Raw genomic sequence first — 13,661 nt, forward strand, 5'->3', positions numbered from 1 at the left:
CATCACAAGGCGTAATAATGTCTCAAGCACCACCAGCTTCGTATCCAGACGTCCTTACTTTGACTTTAATGGTATATTTGATGTCGGTGACTTGTTCGACAAGTCCATGTCGTATGACTATACTTCTCTGTCTCTCCCATCGTCCGTAACGCAGGACGTCTCTTGAGCCACGTCCGTAGACGGGGAGAATAATGATTTATGGCCCACTTCTTCTTTTTTTCTTCTCCTATCTTTTTTCCTTCTTCTTCTCACCTCTTTTGATCATTTTGTTTTGATGCTTGGACTCTTTCCCCATTGGATATCCCGAGTGAATGCTTTCGACGACATCTCTGTTTTCCTGTATATTTAACATATTCTTTTATATACGTTAATATATCCATTTTCATCTGCAGGATTATACCTCCCCCAATTGCAATGCATTAGCAACACCGCCATGGGAATCCTTCAGCTGAGCTTTGGGCGCGACATGAGAAACAATATAAAGGTTTCGAATAGAAAAAAGCTCATGAAATAAATAAGGTTGCCGATGATGACTAATACCCGGATCGCCGAGATCGTTTTCTTGGCATCGCGCTTAAGGCTATCAAATTCGACTTTAGCGAAAGGAAAAAGACTGTTTTGTCGGTGTTTCAACGTTTTATGTCTATCGGGCCCGTATCTACGAGCTATTGCCTATTGAACGGACAGTGCTAGAAAATTTGGGCTGACCGCTCTGATCCTACAGGATATCCAACTCGACTGACACAAGCCATGCAGGAATTACTCGGTTCTACGTTACTCCCATCCTCTAGTGTTTCAAGCGGGCATACGGATATGTCATTTACACAAGATATTAAGAATCAATTCGTTAATCATGGTAAAATCTCACACGCCATGGCTAGCTTACATCCTTATTCATCATCACTGTATTCCAATTCCTCATCCTCGGGATCATAAATTCCGCCATGTTCTCGATTAAGATGCTCGTAGATGTCTGTGTTTTGAAAATGGCGTCCGCAGAAATAGCACCATTCTAGCTGGCACTTACGCACTGGACATGTTATATGTGCACACCCGGCAATCTTTTCCGTCATCACTCCACACCCAGGACAGGGCTTTATCCTGCTTACTTTCCTTGCCATAATAGCTTCTCGCATAGCTGCAGCCACCTCAGATTCATGAGCTTCAGTTATTCGCGCGAGCTCAATCTCTTCCTGTTGCTGAACACAGTCTGGACAAGCCCAGTCGGAAACTTCGGGTGGTGCTCCGCGAGCACATTCCCGCTCTATGAACCGCTTTGCTGAAGAACAAGCAACGCACCATGCATATATCCATGTTCCCTTCTCCTCAAGCGCCTTTGCTAGGTTAGCAATAGCCTGGACACCCATTGAGTAGTTTGCCAGGGTTTTGGCGGATGGCAGACGTCGACAGAATGGGCAAGAAAGGGCGCCGGTATTCAGGATTCGCCCTGCCGAATTGAGACCGTACCAACCTGAGAGACAGTCACGGCAGACACGCTGCACGCAACCACGGCGGCCGCAGGCTGGGCTTAGCGCGTCAGGACGGAAAGCAGAGAAACATAGCGAACAGTGCTCTTTGATTGTTTGAAGACGTGAAATAAGGTCCTGGAGTGTGGATATTAAATCCGGAACGTTTTGTATCGTCTTGCCTTTCAAAGTTAGTGTCTTCTTCGTTGTAGGAAACAACGCCATCCGGGACGTGAAGTTTTCACTTCCAACGTTCGAGATGGTATGGTAAAGTGAGCGGCCAGTAAAAGGGCAAACATCTGGATTTTGGCTGTCAGTGATCAACCACGAGTAGGAATTCTCCACTGAAATCTTCCTGGCCGTAGTTTCGACTTCAACTACAGTTTCCCGTCCAGAGTCACAGGGGATGCAGGTGAACTTTGAGGTATTAAGTGAAGAAGGACGGTATTCTGCTGGCCAGATAAACCGGTTCAGACACTTTATGCACTCAATCCAAGGAGCTTCAAGGTGTTTCTTGCGCGCATCGGATGACCCTGTGCTTTGCGCTCTGCAATAATGACACTTTGCCCTCACCTTTAAGGAGGCGACATCATACACCACATATTGCGCTCTGCATGTCTGCACACAGCACTCTACCCAAGTGGCTGGAGTCTCCAGGGCGTCGTCCTTTGAGACTCCAATATGTATTATATCGTTATAGCCTTCGTTCTGGGAGGCGAACACACATAGGCCGCATTTGTCGTTACGATCCATGATACTGACCGATCTTGGGTATTTGCAAAATCGACAGATGACGGTAGGCCCCATGGGTGCCGTAGTCTTTTGAGGAGTCCAGCCAACGTTTGCTGCCAAAGCGCTGTCAAGGTTTACTTCCAGCATCCTATAGGCCACAAGTCGTTCAAATAGCTCCCTGTCACTTGGCTTCAACAGGGTAGCAGGCTTCTTTTGAGGGCTTCCAGGGCTTCCAGGTGCCGCTTCAAGGCTGGCTTGTCGCTTACTATACGTCTTGTCGGCGTTAATCAGCAGATTCAAGCATGGGACAGCCCAGGTCTCGGGGGTTTCGGTGTCGTTCCACCTGTTCCTGAAACTTAGTGCTTCCCGTTCAGCCACCTGAGTGAGCGGTGTGATACCAAGCCGCAGACTCAGGGCTGCAAGAAGCGCTGCAGAGCGGGCAGCCAGCATTGTCCCTGGAACGATAAGATGGAGGAGAACCCTCCAGAATTGACGCTTATGTTCCTTGCTCGCTAGTGCCATGGGGATTTTAGGGACTTGATCCTGGCTTGAATTTGCAATATGCTCTGGCAGCTCTGCCTCGGTTTCGACATATGCTAACTGAGTGAGTGTGCGTCCAAGGCGTCGAAGGACTGAAGGATCGCAGGAGCGGCCAATCTCTAACAGATCTGCCCTGGTAAGGGCAGTGATGGGCTTGCCAGACTCACTCTCTGCGTCTGCGCCTGATAGAGTAAAGTTTAGCGTTGGATCGAGGTAGACGCAGGGAAACCGGTCTTCCTCTGGAACACTATCGATGAGCTCAAGAACCTCCGCGGTATAATCGTATGAGCCTTCAAGCCATATCTTCAAATCCTCTCTATCTTCCGCACTATCTAGCTTTCCCACTTCGGAACTAAAGGCGTCAAGAAGCTCCTGTCGTGAGTCACAGGACCTATCGCTGCAGACTGTTCTCCATAAACTTCCGAAAACCGGGTTGACCGATATCGCCCTGACGTCGAATGCTATGATCTTCTTTAGATGCTTGAGTGCTAGGGATTGGTAGGCCGGATCCGTAGTCCAGGCGGTTGCGAAGCTTGTAAGCGGCACATCCTTCTTTGGGAGAAATCTCTTTGCGATATCAGGGGTCATTGGTGCCCTGGCAACATTATCGTGGATCGGATCCGTATTGTAGTGGACAGAAGGGGTGAGAAAGTACTGTTCTGCTTTTGGATCGAACTCATCCTTGAGCTTCTTGATATTACTGACAGTCTTGTAACGACCCAATGTTGCCAATGCATCTGCTTCGCTACCTTTGTTAGATGCACTGCTACCCGGCTCGACACCCATCCACGATAGTAGCAGATCAACGGTCACTCTAGAGATGGTTACAGGCTTGGAGTCTTTGAGGATCATGCATGCACCACCGGTCATGGTAGATAGGTAATTGTAGTGGCCACAGCTTATCCACTCCATTGAAGGCGCAAGCAAGCAAAACACCTGTACTGCTTTCTCACCCTTGCGCAGAAACGTACATGCCGAAACCCAGTCCACGAAGTGTGGGCCAAACCCGCCGTACGAGGAGGGATCTGAGAGTGCCTGTTTCTCCAGCGAGCCGTTGGGGATGACGGGACGGCTTGTCGTCTGCTTATCCACGACTCCAACATGAGGATGGGCATCTGTATAGAACAATAGTGTCGTCTTTGCGTCCGATCGCATCAATTCGTAGGCCCTTGCCAGCGCCGTCTTTGCGGCCTCAGGTACATCCCAGCCACCGCATGGCTCCAACGACTTTGCCAGGGCGAGAATGTCAGGCCCAGCAGTCCCGGTGGCCTTGGACTCTTCAAGCCAGCCGGACCATTCCAGCAGCCGGGCATCACAGTGGTCGTAGTCTCTATACGCGAGCAGTCCAATGCGAGAAAAGCATCCGGTAAGGGCAGAGATGGAGATGATCTGGGGAATGGAGGTGTTGAGAGACGTGAGATAATAGCCCATCGACGCCGTTGCATCGACCACTATCAGAAGATCATGCTCCATGTTCGCAGAAGATGTATATCAACGGGTGTCTGCAGCAGGTGACGGCTTGTGTTGGAATGAGAAACAGCTGAAGACGTTCAGTATCTTTATACACCTCGTTGGGGCTTGAGTCATGGTTGACTCAAACCCCAAGCTGCTGCTGCGCCGCAAAACAAGGCCTGGCGATACGGAAGCGACCTGTCGCTGTCCAGCTACATACTGACTCACTCTGGGTACCAAAAAGCCAGCCATCCCAGTCAAAGCCGGCGTGGTGGTTGGATGTTCTCGCTGAGGCTGAGCGTAAGTGGCTGTCGGACCGGCGTATGATTCGTTTCGGAGGCCAAACAGGGAAAAGGGGCTTGCACGTCTCAGCATTTATGGAGAACCGAGGACAGAGGAGGTAGAAGAGCTGCCGATGAGTCAAGTGAACAGTTAACTAGTGTGGCAAGGTTATGAGGTAGCTACATGGTGCCTAACTGTCATATCCACTAGCTACAACATGCAATTCGCTCTCCTGGAACTGATCAACTCTTCCGCCTTTCGCAGCCCTATGAGCATACCGTTTCGGCCGGTTTGTCGCAGAGGTAATTGGGGTAAATAGAACCAGGGCTAAGGAGAACTGTTTTTACCAGTTCAATAAACCCAAAACAGAGCAAGTAAAGAAGATGAGTATAAGAATTTGTAATTCTGACCTGAATTAAAGACTACCGCAGTTAGTGTACCAAAATCAGATTCAATACAATCTTCTGGAGCAGCTGAGATTTCGCGTTGGGTCCAAATATTTCGAGGAATGCGCTGATACTGTTTGAAACCAGTGCTTCTGCTTCCAAAACATCGGTATATAGTAGTGTATGGTGATACTAAATAGTTACCATTGGTCTGGGCCACGAACAAACTTGCTCATATATCGTGGGAAGCTGTAAGATGCTTTACCGTCCCCTGATCTCCAGTCGTGGACAACATCGTCCCAAGCTTCGTCGGTGCATAAATGATACCAACGGGTCTATATCCCGTATTAAGTATTCACAGCCATGTCCGGCAATTAAGGTCTCTCCATGTTTTCCAGGTATTTCTGGTGGTACCTCTGGTGGAGTGTCATAGCGGGTAAATTATTGAAGATCAACAGCCTAGTCCGTTAAGTCAAGGAAATTGAGGCTCTTTCAACAATTGCTACGGCTAGCTTTGTTCTCTTCACTCATATAAGCTACCCATTCGAGGTCATCATATATCAGAATGTTAGAGCCACTTTCATCCTTGAATGTTCTGGCACCTTTGCTTTTCTTTAAGATTTCCTGAATTTCAGCCTTCGATATATTCCCGGCAGTCCGAGTGCGCTGACCAGGCTTAGCTCCGGACTCGACTCCAACATATCAAAGTAAAGGGCCTGTACACCCCTTTTCTACTATACGAAATAACCGGCTGTAGCTGCTGACCCCAATTACAATCTTTGACGCTGGGATACCCGCCTTAGTTATCATGGGAAGAGCAGTTATTGTTTCCGTCACATTTACGTGTGAACCAAGACAATTTACCCTCTGGACAGCCGGGACTAGAGTATGAGTTCCAATAACCCCATTAACCGTGGAGATTGCAGGTCACATAGACTATGTAGTCAACAACTTGCGAAATTTTGTCAATTGGAAAGGCCTTTAGGTACCAGTATGACGCTGGGGCGGCAATGGAGAGCGATTTTCCCAGTAACTTCTGTTTCAGGATTAATAATTCAAGATAATCAGGACCATTTATGGGTTCAGCAGGTGAAATTTCTGGTAGGTCGGGCGCCCCAGGATATTCCCAATCGAGATCTATTCCGTCCAATTGATGTGGCTTGACAAAATTGGCCAAATTTGTAGAAAGAGTCTCACGATTGCCTGACTTGACGCCTTCGCGAATATCCAATATGAACTTGGGTCAGTTGAGGCGGCCCATCCGCCAAATGGACATGGGTTATTGAAGGTCCAATATCCAGTGTATGTAGCGCAGGAGCCATCTAGATTTAGCTTAGGTCTCATATCCGGCAAGGTGCCACTGAGCAGCGGACCTACTGGCCAGGCCTTAACTTGGAACAGAAATCCTTCGCTGCGTTATATTTTGTGATGCCATTCCCACTTATATTGCTTTGAGTTGCTCGCCAGCCAATACGTTGTTCCTATCAACAACCTGCTTCAAAGCAAGTTCACCCCGAAACGCGTGACAGGTGCGGACTATGGATGGCATTTTATCTGCTAGTTGATTTCGTATGGAAAAGTCAAGGAGTTTTGGCCTTTCCTTACAGGCTAGCAACTGGTTGATATCGTGATAAAGTGTCCAGTTGTTTAGGCTATTTCCAGATATTTCACATGATTCAGGGCACAGCTCATTAGCCAACTCGCTGAAAAATGCTTGGGATTATTTGTACAGGATAATCTCAGCGCTGGCAATGATCCATAATGATACGCGAGAAGGGCCGTTGCCCACATATTTGGACAAACCATCCCTAGGTAGTAGTTGATGCCGAGAGATCTCAAAAATAAAGTGGGTAATTGATTGAAGTAAAAGACAAAAGTTATAGGAATAAGTTTCGTGGTTGTCGTACTAAAGACCAAAGGATTGGAAGACGGGGAGTAAAGCAGGCTTAAATAGCGTTATCACCTCTCAATCCTAGGTTGCCCTTTTCTTTGCATTCAAACTGTTCATCGGCCAGAGAGCGTAAGACCTGCTTTGTCATGGGTAACAGTGAGGCAAAGAGATGCCGCTACTTCCATTATGTATTATGTATGTACCATGGTGGTGGTTAACATATATATATGCAGCATGCAGGCAAATGCGGTGGTATTTCCTCTTTAGAGCAATCTACTTAGTAGAAGGGCTTTTGTCGGTAATCAAGATGAACCAACCGGATAGCATTTCCGGCGCCGCGGGGAGCACATCCACGATCTGCCGCGGTAACTTTTCGTTTAGCACTGAGGATTCCGAGGTTACCACAGTACCCGGACCTTGCTTAGCATAGCAACAAAAAGCAAGGGACCTCGACCAGGCACTCGAGCACAATTGCAATGGCCTTACCCCCTCTTTACCATTGACATAACCCAGGGGTATAAGATTGCCAGTGCCACCGGGTAAAACTATGTGAAGATGAGTTTTCACGTATCCCTTTCCTTAAAAATATACCACTCTCGTAGGTCAAGTCAATATATCAAGTATTTCACCTTATGGAGTTGTCGTTTTGGCGTTTTGAAAGATCCGCAAAAGTTTGCGCTTAAGAGAAACCTTTTTGCCGCTTTAGTTTTGGTCACGTGGTGAAACTCCATATTTTTACAACTGCTTAAAAAAAGATCTCGAATGCAGAGCAATATTGGAGTTACGTAACTTTGACTAACATCACAGTAATAAAAACAGGGGAATAATCTTGAGAGCAATTTTAATCTCATGGTCAGGGTGGCGGACGTGTAGTCACGACCACACCTCGCTTATGCACCAACTTCCCCAGGGAACAAGTGAGACAATTGCTAGGGTTACCACCTAGGGTAGATAGATATCAAGCCTGAACTCTATGGGGTATTCCTTGAGATGTGGCTCTTCCAGCAAGTCGAAATATAACCTTTCCAAGCACGGAGAGCCGGACGCGGCTTATCCTTCGTTACATCACTGACGCTGCTGCCGGGATAACCTGAGGCATTTCCTCCCTGATAAAAGCGCCAAACCCCTTACAACGGTTTTTCTTTACCTGCATACACAACTACATTCCTCACACTCCAATCCGCTGCTAGCAACACATATCCAGCCATGTCAAGTATTCTCTTGCTAGTCTTCCTCTTCTCGGCCTTCTGTGCATGCCTACATGAGTCGCATGGGATTCAGCTTGACGTTGTATTCCCGCGAGATAAAGCAACATACAAGCCAGTCTATCCGTTTCCGATCGTTTTCGCCTTTCATAATCTCAGCAGAATTGCTACAAAAGACGTGCAATTAATTTGGCGGCTAGTGGGCTTAGATCCTCCGCCGTCCCCGGGCATCCAGGACTTTGGCCGCAGACTTTTAGATCACTCATTATTGTCATACCCAGACGAGCTTTTAATCCTCAACTCAACCAGGGAGATCCTTAATTCAACTACGGGCACCTTTAACCTTAACTACCTCTTTGAAATCGACTATGACTGTTTCGACAACATAACACGTCCAGAGTATAATAGGACATATGGTCGTGGGGGTACAGTGCAGTTTAAGCTTAGCCATGACGGAGATATACCCGATATCCTATCGGCTGGCCCATATGCACAACCTCTGCTATCCATAGGCTATGAAGGAGATTCGACAAATTCGACTGGAGGTGTCTGTCATTCAATTTTCGAGAAGCCAGTTCAAGCAAACGCTCTAAAAATCGATGAAGCTCTTGCCTCTTGTGTGTCTAGTGCAATGATGGCTACAGTTTCTTGTACCGCTGGCTCATGGCCAAATAACCTTACCGATTTGCCTTCGCACTATCCATATGAATGCCCGTCAAAGTCTGAAATTAATATGTCCGTTGGCAGAGATACAGTCGGTGTCATGTCTATTGTAGTCCTTGCTGCTACGCTTGGCTTTTTAAGAGTCCTCCTATAAAATACTCCTTTTAACTTATACTTATGAATAATACGATTAGCTTGCATTAATACAAATTTAAGATTGAGTAAAAGGCCTGTAGATATAAAAAAGTACCTCGAACATCTAAAGCAGAGTTGACCACACAATTACTGACCGCATAGCGTCATAAATCAAAAGGCCGAGCTAAAAATAAGTCGGCAAGTCTGCGGTTTATGGTACTGTCAAAAAGTCACTGAAAAGTCTGCGACCCTACACTTCGAATTAAAAACCCATACCTATACCTATACCTTACGAGCATTAGCTCTATAATTTTTACGGATTTCGAAAGCGTCCGTAGGTAAACTAAAATATCACCTATGGCACAAGACATTACCAGTTAACCTCTTTAGCTTTACGGTTTAAAGGTCGTAAAGGTTATCTTCTAAGTACCATGGAAGATAGATTGAGGGCTTTCGTAAATGCTAAGATTGAAAATGTATCCGGCATTAGCCTGCTTCCCCAAAGTCATAATGGCCAGTTTCTGAAGCGTGGGCTGTGGCCCCTTTTTCTCCCACAAAGAGTCCTCCGCAGACGTTGCATTTAACTTCGAAGTTGGAGGTATCGGTGTAGTAATGTTTCTCTTTTAATATCCGACATAGCTCTATCGCTTTATCTAGAATCACCGGGTCCGACGAGTCGAATATCCTGGTGTCGAACTCTGGTGGTGCATAGGCATGAGTGTAAGGCTCATCAGACGGTGACAGGGCAACTGTGTCATAGTGTATGCCTGAGTATACTACGACGCAACGGGTAGGACAACCCTCGTTGAACCGGTCTATCCGTAGGGTCTGGACGTCAATCGAACATATCTCAATCTCAAAATGCTTGCTAAGGATGCCAAGTTCAATTCCACCGCCCCACGCATTCTCAGTCTGGATCCACCGACAATAATCGTCTGGGGACTTTTCCAGAACCGCGGCAGTATAAAAATCTGGTTGCTCCTGAATAGTCTGGGCGATGATAGATCGTAGTTCGGTCATTGCATCCATCGCGCCTATGACTGCACTGCCAACAGCACGAAAAAGGCACGAGTTATCATCAGGCATGACTCGAAGAATAATTGTTCCCCCATGCTCAGGAGATGGAACCTCAGGAGCGTTGTCCTCTATACTGCTTTTTTTCTTTGCGAGGGAAAGGGGTGTAGATGACCGCTCTCTCACTTGCTGCTCTGATGGCTGTTGCTCTGCGGAGGATAATGGCTTGTCCGCCGGTGCTTCCCGCTGGCTCACTATGAGCTGCTCCCCATTAAGGTTGACGCCGATATCGACGACTTGTGTCTTAGCATCAAATTGGTTTAGGGTAAGAGGCTGTGGTGGATATCCATATTTTATATCATATGATGTTAATGAGGTCGCTTGGCTGATGCTTTGAAGAAGCTCCTCTACCGTCGCAGTGTCCTCTAGTGTGACCGTAGACTGGCCATTAGGGCCACGGACTCGGAGTCTCATATCTCGGATAACCTGTATACGGAGCTAGGACTGTGAGAAATTCCCAGTATAAGTGCTAGCAGTAATAAATGACTATGTTAAGGATGGTTAATCTTTGTCGTTTGTCCATCTCGCCCATTTTTTTTCTGATATACTTGCGGATAAATATAAATCCGAAGTAGATCACATGACTCTAGACGCGACTAAGAAAAAAAGAAATCAAGAACGACTTCAGTCACTTCTCAGCGACTTTTTCTCTCTCCGTAGAGGTTTAGTTGTTGAATACGCTGAATCATTCTTTGGTCATGGCGGAAGATAGCTCTGGGGGTGCGCTTAGCATCGAGAAGCAGTTACACGCGGCCGTGCAAGAACCAGCGGCAGATAGCTCTGGGATAATGGAATCGATCGAGAGCTCCAAGGCCACCGATGCGCCTGTCAGCCAAGTCACCGACGTGCAGTGGAGGGCCATGTCCGATGTCCTTATGAATATATACAACTACAGGGAACAAGAGTATGTTCATGCGATCCTGCCTATGTCATCTGTCTTTTTTTATTCTTAAGCTAACTTGGTTGGACACAGTGGCCATGACCCTTCGAAACTCTTTCAGAGGAGCGTCAACAAGCGCAATGTACCGGATTATTACGACGTGATCAAGGAGCCGATGGCCCTCAGCGTGCTAAAGCAGAAGATTAAAACCAAGTCCTATATGCACTTTGCGGAGTTTGTTAGGGACTGTGCTTTGGTAGGAATAATATTGCTGTTGCCGTTAGCCGTGGTGGATTGTGCTAACAAGGGGTCTTATAGATCCCACATAATGCGCAAACCTATAATCGGCCGAAATCGATGGCTTATGAAGATGCGCTCGTTATTAAAGTATGTTGCTTCCTTTAGGATACACATAAAAAACATTGCTAAACATACAACTTTCTCAGGATGTTATGATATCCGAATTTCAAAAGCTCGCAGAACAAGATATCATCACCCCCGAAACCGCTGAACTCCCTGATCTTGGTGAAATCCCCGAGGCAGATCCTCTCCCCGCTGAAGAGGAGGAGGAGGAAGAGGAGGAAGAGGAAGAAGATGAAGAAGCCGAGGATTCAGATGATGATGGTGCGCGACGAAAGCGTAAACGCGGGCCCCGTGTCGGTTCGAAACGTGAGAGCGGAGCGAAAGACGACCTTCATAAGGGAGCCGATCTCGATGGACGCAAGAAGCGTGGCCGCCCCCCTCGAGTCGACACCCCTATGGAAGCCAGGATCAAGGCCGTTCTCAAGGGAATCCGCAAACTCAAAGACAACAGTGGCCAGATGAAGGTTCGGCATTTCGAGCGTCTACCGGATAAAGGCGCCTATCCGGATTACTATGTGGAAATAAAGGAGCCGCTGGCTATAGATCTCATCAAGAGGAAGTCCAAGCGGAAGAAGTACACCTCCGTCGACCACTTCATGAGGGACGTCGACGTCATGTTCAACAACGCAAAAGCTTATAACCTTCCGGAAAGCCAGATATACAGAGATGCCGTTGATCTGCATCGAGAAGCGCACAGGCTTGCAGAGCAAGAAAAGAACAAGGCGGACAGCGAGTACTTGATGGAAGACGGGCGACTGCCCTTACCGAATGGTATTTCATACAAGGATGAGATCTGGCGGGTTGGTGACTGGGTTCACCTTCAGAATCCAAATGATGCTACAAAACCTATTGTTGCCCAGCTATATAGGACCTGGCAGGACCCTGAAGGAGGTAAATGGATCAATGCCTGCTGGTACTACCGACCTGAGCAGACGGTCCATCATTTTGAGAAACATTTCTTTCCAAACGAGGTCGTCAAGACTGGCCAGTATCGGGATCATAGGATAGATGAAGTTGTTGACAGATGCTTCGTCATGTTCTTCACACGATACAATCGTGGACGGCCGCGAGGACTCCCACACAATAAAGAGGTCTATGTTTGCGAAGCCAGATATAATGAAGAAAAGCACAAGCTGAACAAGATCAAAACATGGGCAAGTTGCCTCCCAGACGAGGTGCGAGAGAAGGACTATGAAATGGAGATGTTCGACGCCCCCAGGAAGATCAAGAAGATACCTAGCCCCATCAGACACCTTCTCAAGGAGGATGCAAAGGAGACAGATGATCTTCCAAAGCCTACCTGGGGAGCTGAAAATGCACCGCCCATCGTAGGAGCGGTTCACTGCCGCCCCCGTGATGAAAATGTGAGTGATGGTCTTGTACAATATCATAATTGCTCAACAAATATACTGACCTGTATTTTTCCCATTCAGGAATCCCCTCCCCCAGAGCCAACGCCGTCGCCACCTCCGCCACAGCTTCACCCACATCCACCTTTGGCAATGCCGAGACAGCCTTCGTTGCCTCAACCCCATCCCCCTATGCAACATATGCCTGGCCAGGATCATCTCCGCAATAACTCTATTCCACCCCTCCCCGGCCGTCTACCCCATCCTCCCCATCTCGCTGCTACCCCTCAAACCCCCATGATGCCAGGCAGGCCACATCAATATAACCAAACACCGCCAAATATGCCTGTATACCCAGTCAACCACAACCGTAACCCTCCAGCTCTCCCACAAACGCCACAGCCTTCATACCAAGCCCCTCAGCCAGTACAACCTTACTCAGTTCCTCATAATTTCCCTTCTTACCAAGGCAACCGCCCTCCTCAAGCATCCATCCCTCCCCCTATTTACAACCCCAATGCACCGCGGAGTGTAGAAACCTTCCATCTTCGTGACGGGCTAGATCAATCAATTCCGAAAGAGATACGAGACCAATTCCAGCAAGACTCCCAAGGCCGAGTTATTTTCTTCAGTATCCCACCGCTGGATGTGGTGCCAACCGGCCACCAGGGGTTAAGCCATTCGATCAAGTACCTTGCAGCTAAAGAAAGACGACAAACGCTAAAAGATGCCAACGGCAGCAAAGCAGCCGGGGACACCGAGGAGCCTCAGGCAAAGAAACGAAGGACTGAGACTCCAGCTGCGACGGAGAACGGAAAATCAGAGAAGAAAGCGAATTTTGAAGCCGAAGCTATGAAAGTGATTGCAGAATCGATTTGCAAAAGCAATGCAGACTTCTATCATTTCCATTACGGTGATCAAGCCGCGGCTGTTATGAAGGAAGACCTTCGAACTCTTGAATCTAGATGTGTTACGAAGCCTCCCCAAGCCAAAGAACCTATGTTTGTCTCATGCGAGCCAACAACAAGCTGCAGGGGGAATTTTAGGAGCTCAAATTGAGCTTGGGTCCTGGCCTAATTCTATGGACTAAGACTCCAGTGTACGTTTAGATTCAATACTAATGACGAGCATGCTGTTCTCTGAATATACCATTATCTTCGAGTAAAATTCATCACCTTCATCTGAAGTCTGAAGAGCTTGGTGTCCATGTTTGTTTTGTTTGTCTTACACTTTCGGATAAACA

At 47.5% G+C, this 13,661-nt stretch overlaps 4 protein-coding genes across 4 annotated transcripts; 2 read left to right on the plus strand and 2 right to left on the minus strand.

Moving 5' to 3' along the window:
- Nucleotides 1-890: 890 nt before the first annotated feature.
- MCYG_08297 (conserved hypothetical protein) lies at nucleotides 891-4,211 on the minus strand (the record flags this gene model as incomplete). Its single annotated transcript, XM_002843168.1, has 2 exons — nucleotides 891-1,016; nucleotides 1,110-4,211. 2 exons carry the CDS (start codon nucleotides 4,209-4,211, stop codon nucleotides 891-893), a joined length of 3,228 nt encoding a protein of 1,075 aa, XP_002843214.1.
- A 3,744-nt stretch (nucleotides 4,212-7,955) lies between these two features.
- On the plus strand, nucleotides 7,956-8,771 carry MCYG_08298 (uncharacterized protein; the record flags this gene model as incomplete). Its single annotated transcript, XM_002843169.1, has 1 exon — nucleotides 7,956-8,771. The coding sequence occupies one exon, from the start codon at nucleotides 7,956-7,958 to the stop codon at nucleotides 8,769-8,771; it is 816 nt and encodes a 271-aa protein (XP_002843215.1).
- Nucleotides 8,772-8,982: 211 nt separating this feature from the next.
- Nucleotides 8,983-10,358, minus strand: MCYG_08299 (ubiquitin thioesterase OTU1; the record flags this gene model as incomplete). Its single annotated transcript, XM_002843170.1, has 4 exons — nucleotides 8,983-9,002; nucleotides 9,183-9,336; nucleotides 9,416-10,252; nucleotides 10,314-10,358. The coding sequence occupies 4 exons, from the start codon at nucleotides 10,356-10,358 to the stop codon at nucleotides 8,983-8,985; spliced, it is 1,056 nt and encodes a 351-aa protein (XP_002843216.1).
- A 166-nt stretch (nucleotides 10,359-10,524) lies between these two features.
- Nucleotides 10,525-13,477, plus strand: MCYG_08300 (chromatin structure-remodeling complex protein RSC1; the record flags this gene model as incomplete). The annotated part of the gene is made up of 5 exons (XM_002843171.1): nucleotides 10,525-10,730; nucleotides 10,800-10,962; nucleotides 11,025-11,093; nucleotides 11,153-12,433; nucleotides 12,503-13,477. The coding sequence occupies 5 exons, from the start codon at nucleotides 10,525-10,527 to the stop codon at nucleotides 13,475-13,477; spliced, it is 2,694 nt and encodes an 897-aa protein (XP_002843217.1).
- Between the last annotated feature and the right edge of the window lie 184 nt (nucleotides 13,478-13,661).

The sequence above is a fragment of the Microsporum canis genome, genomic scaffold, assembly GCF_000151145.1.
Source record: "Microsporum canis CBS 113480 supercont1.8 genomic scaffold, whole genome shotgun sequence".
NCBI lineage: Eukaryota > Fungi > Ascomycota > Eurotiomycetes > Onygenales > Arthrodermataceae > Microsporum > Microsporum canis.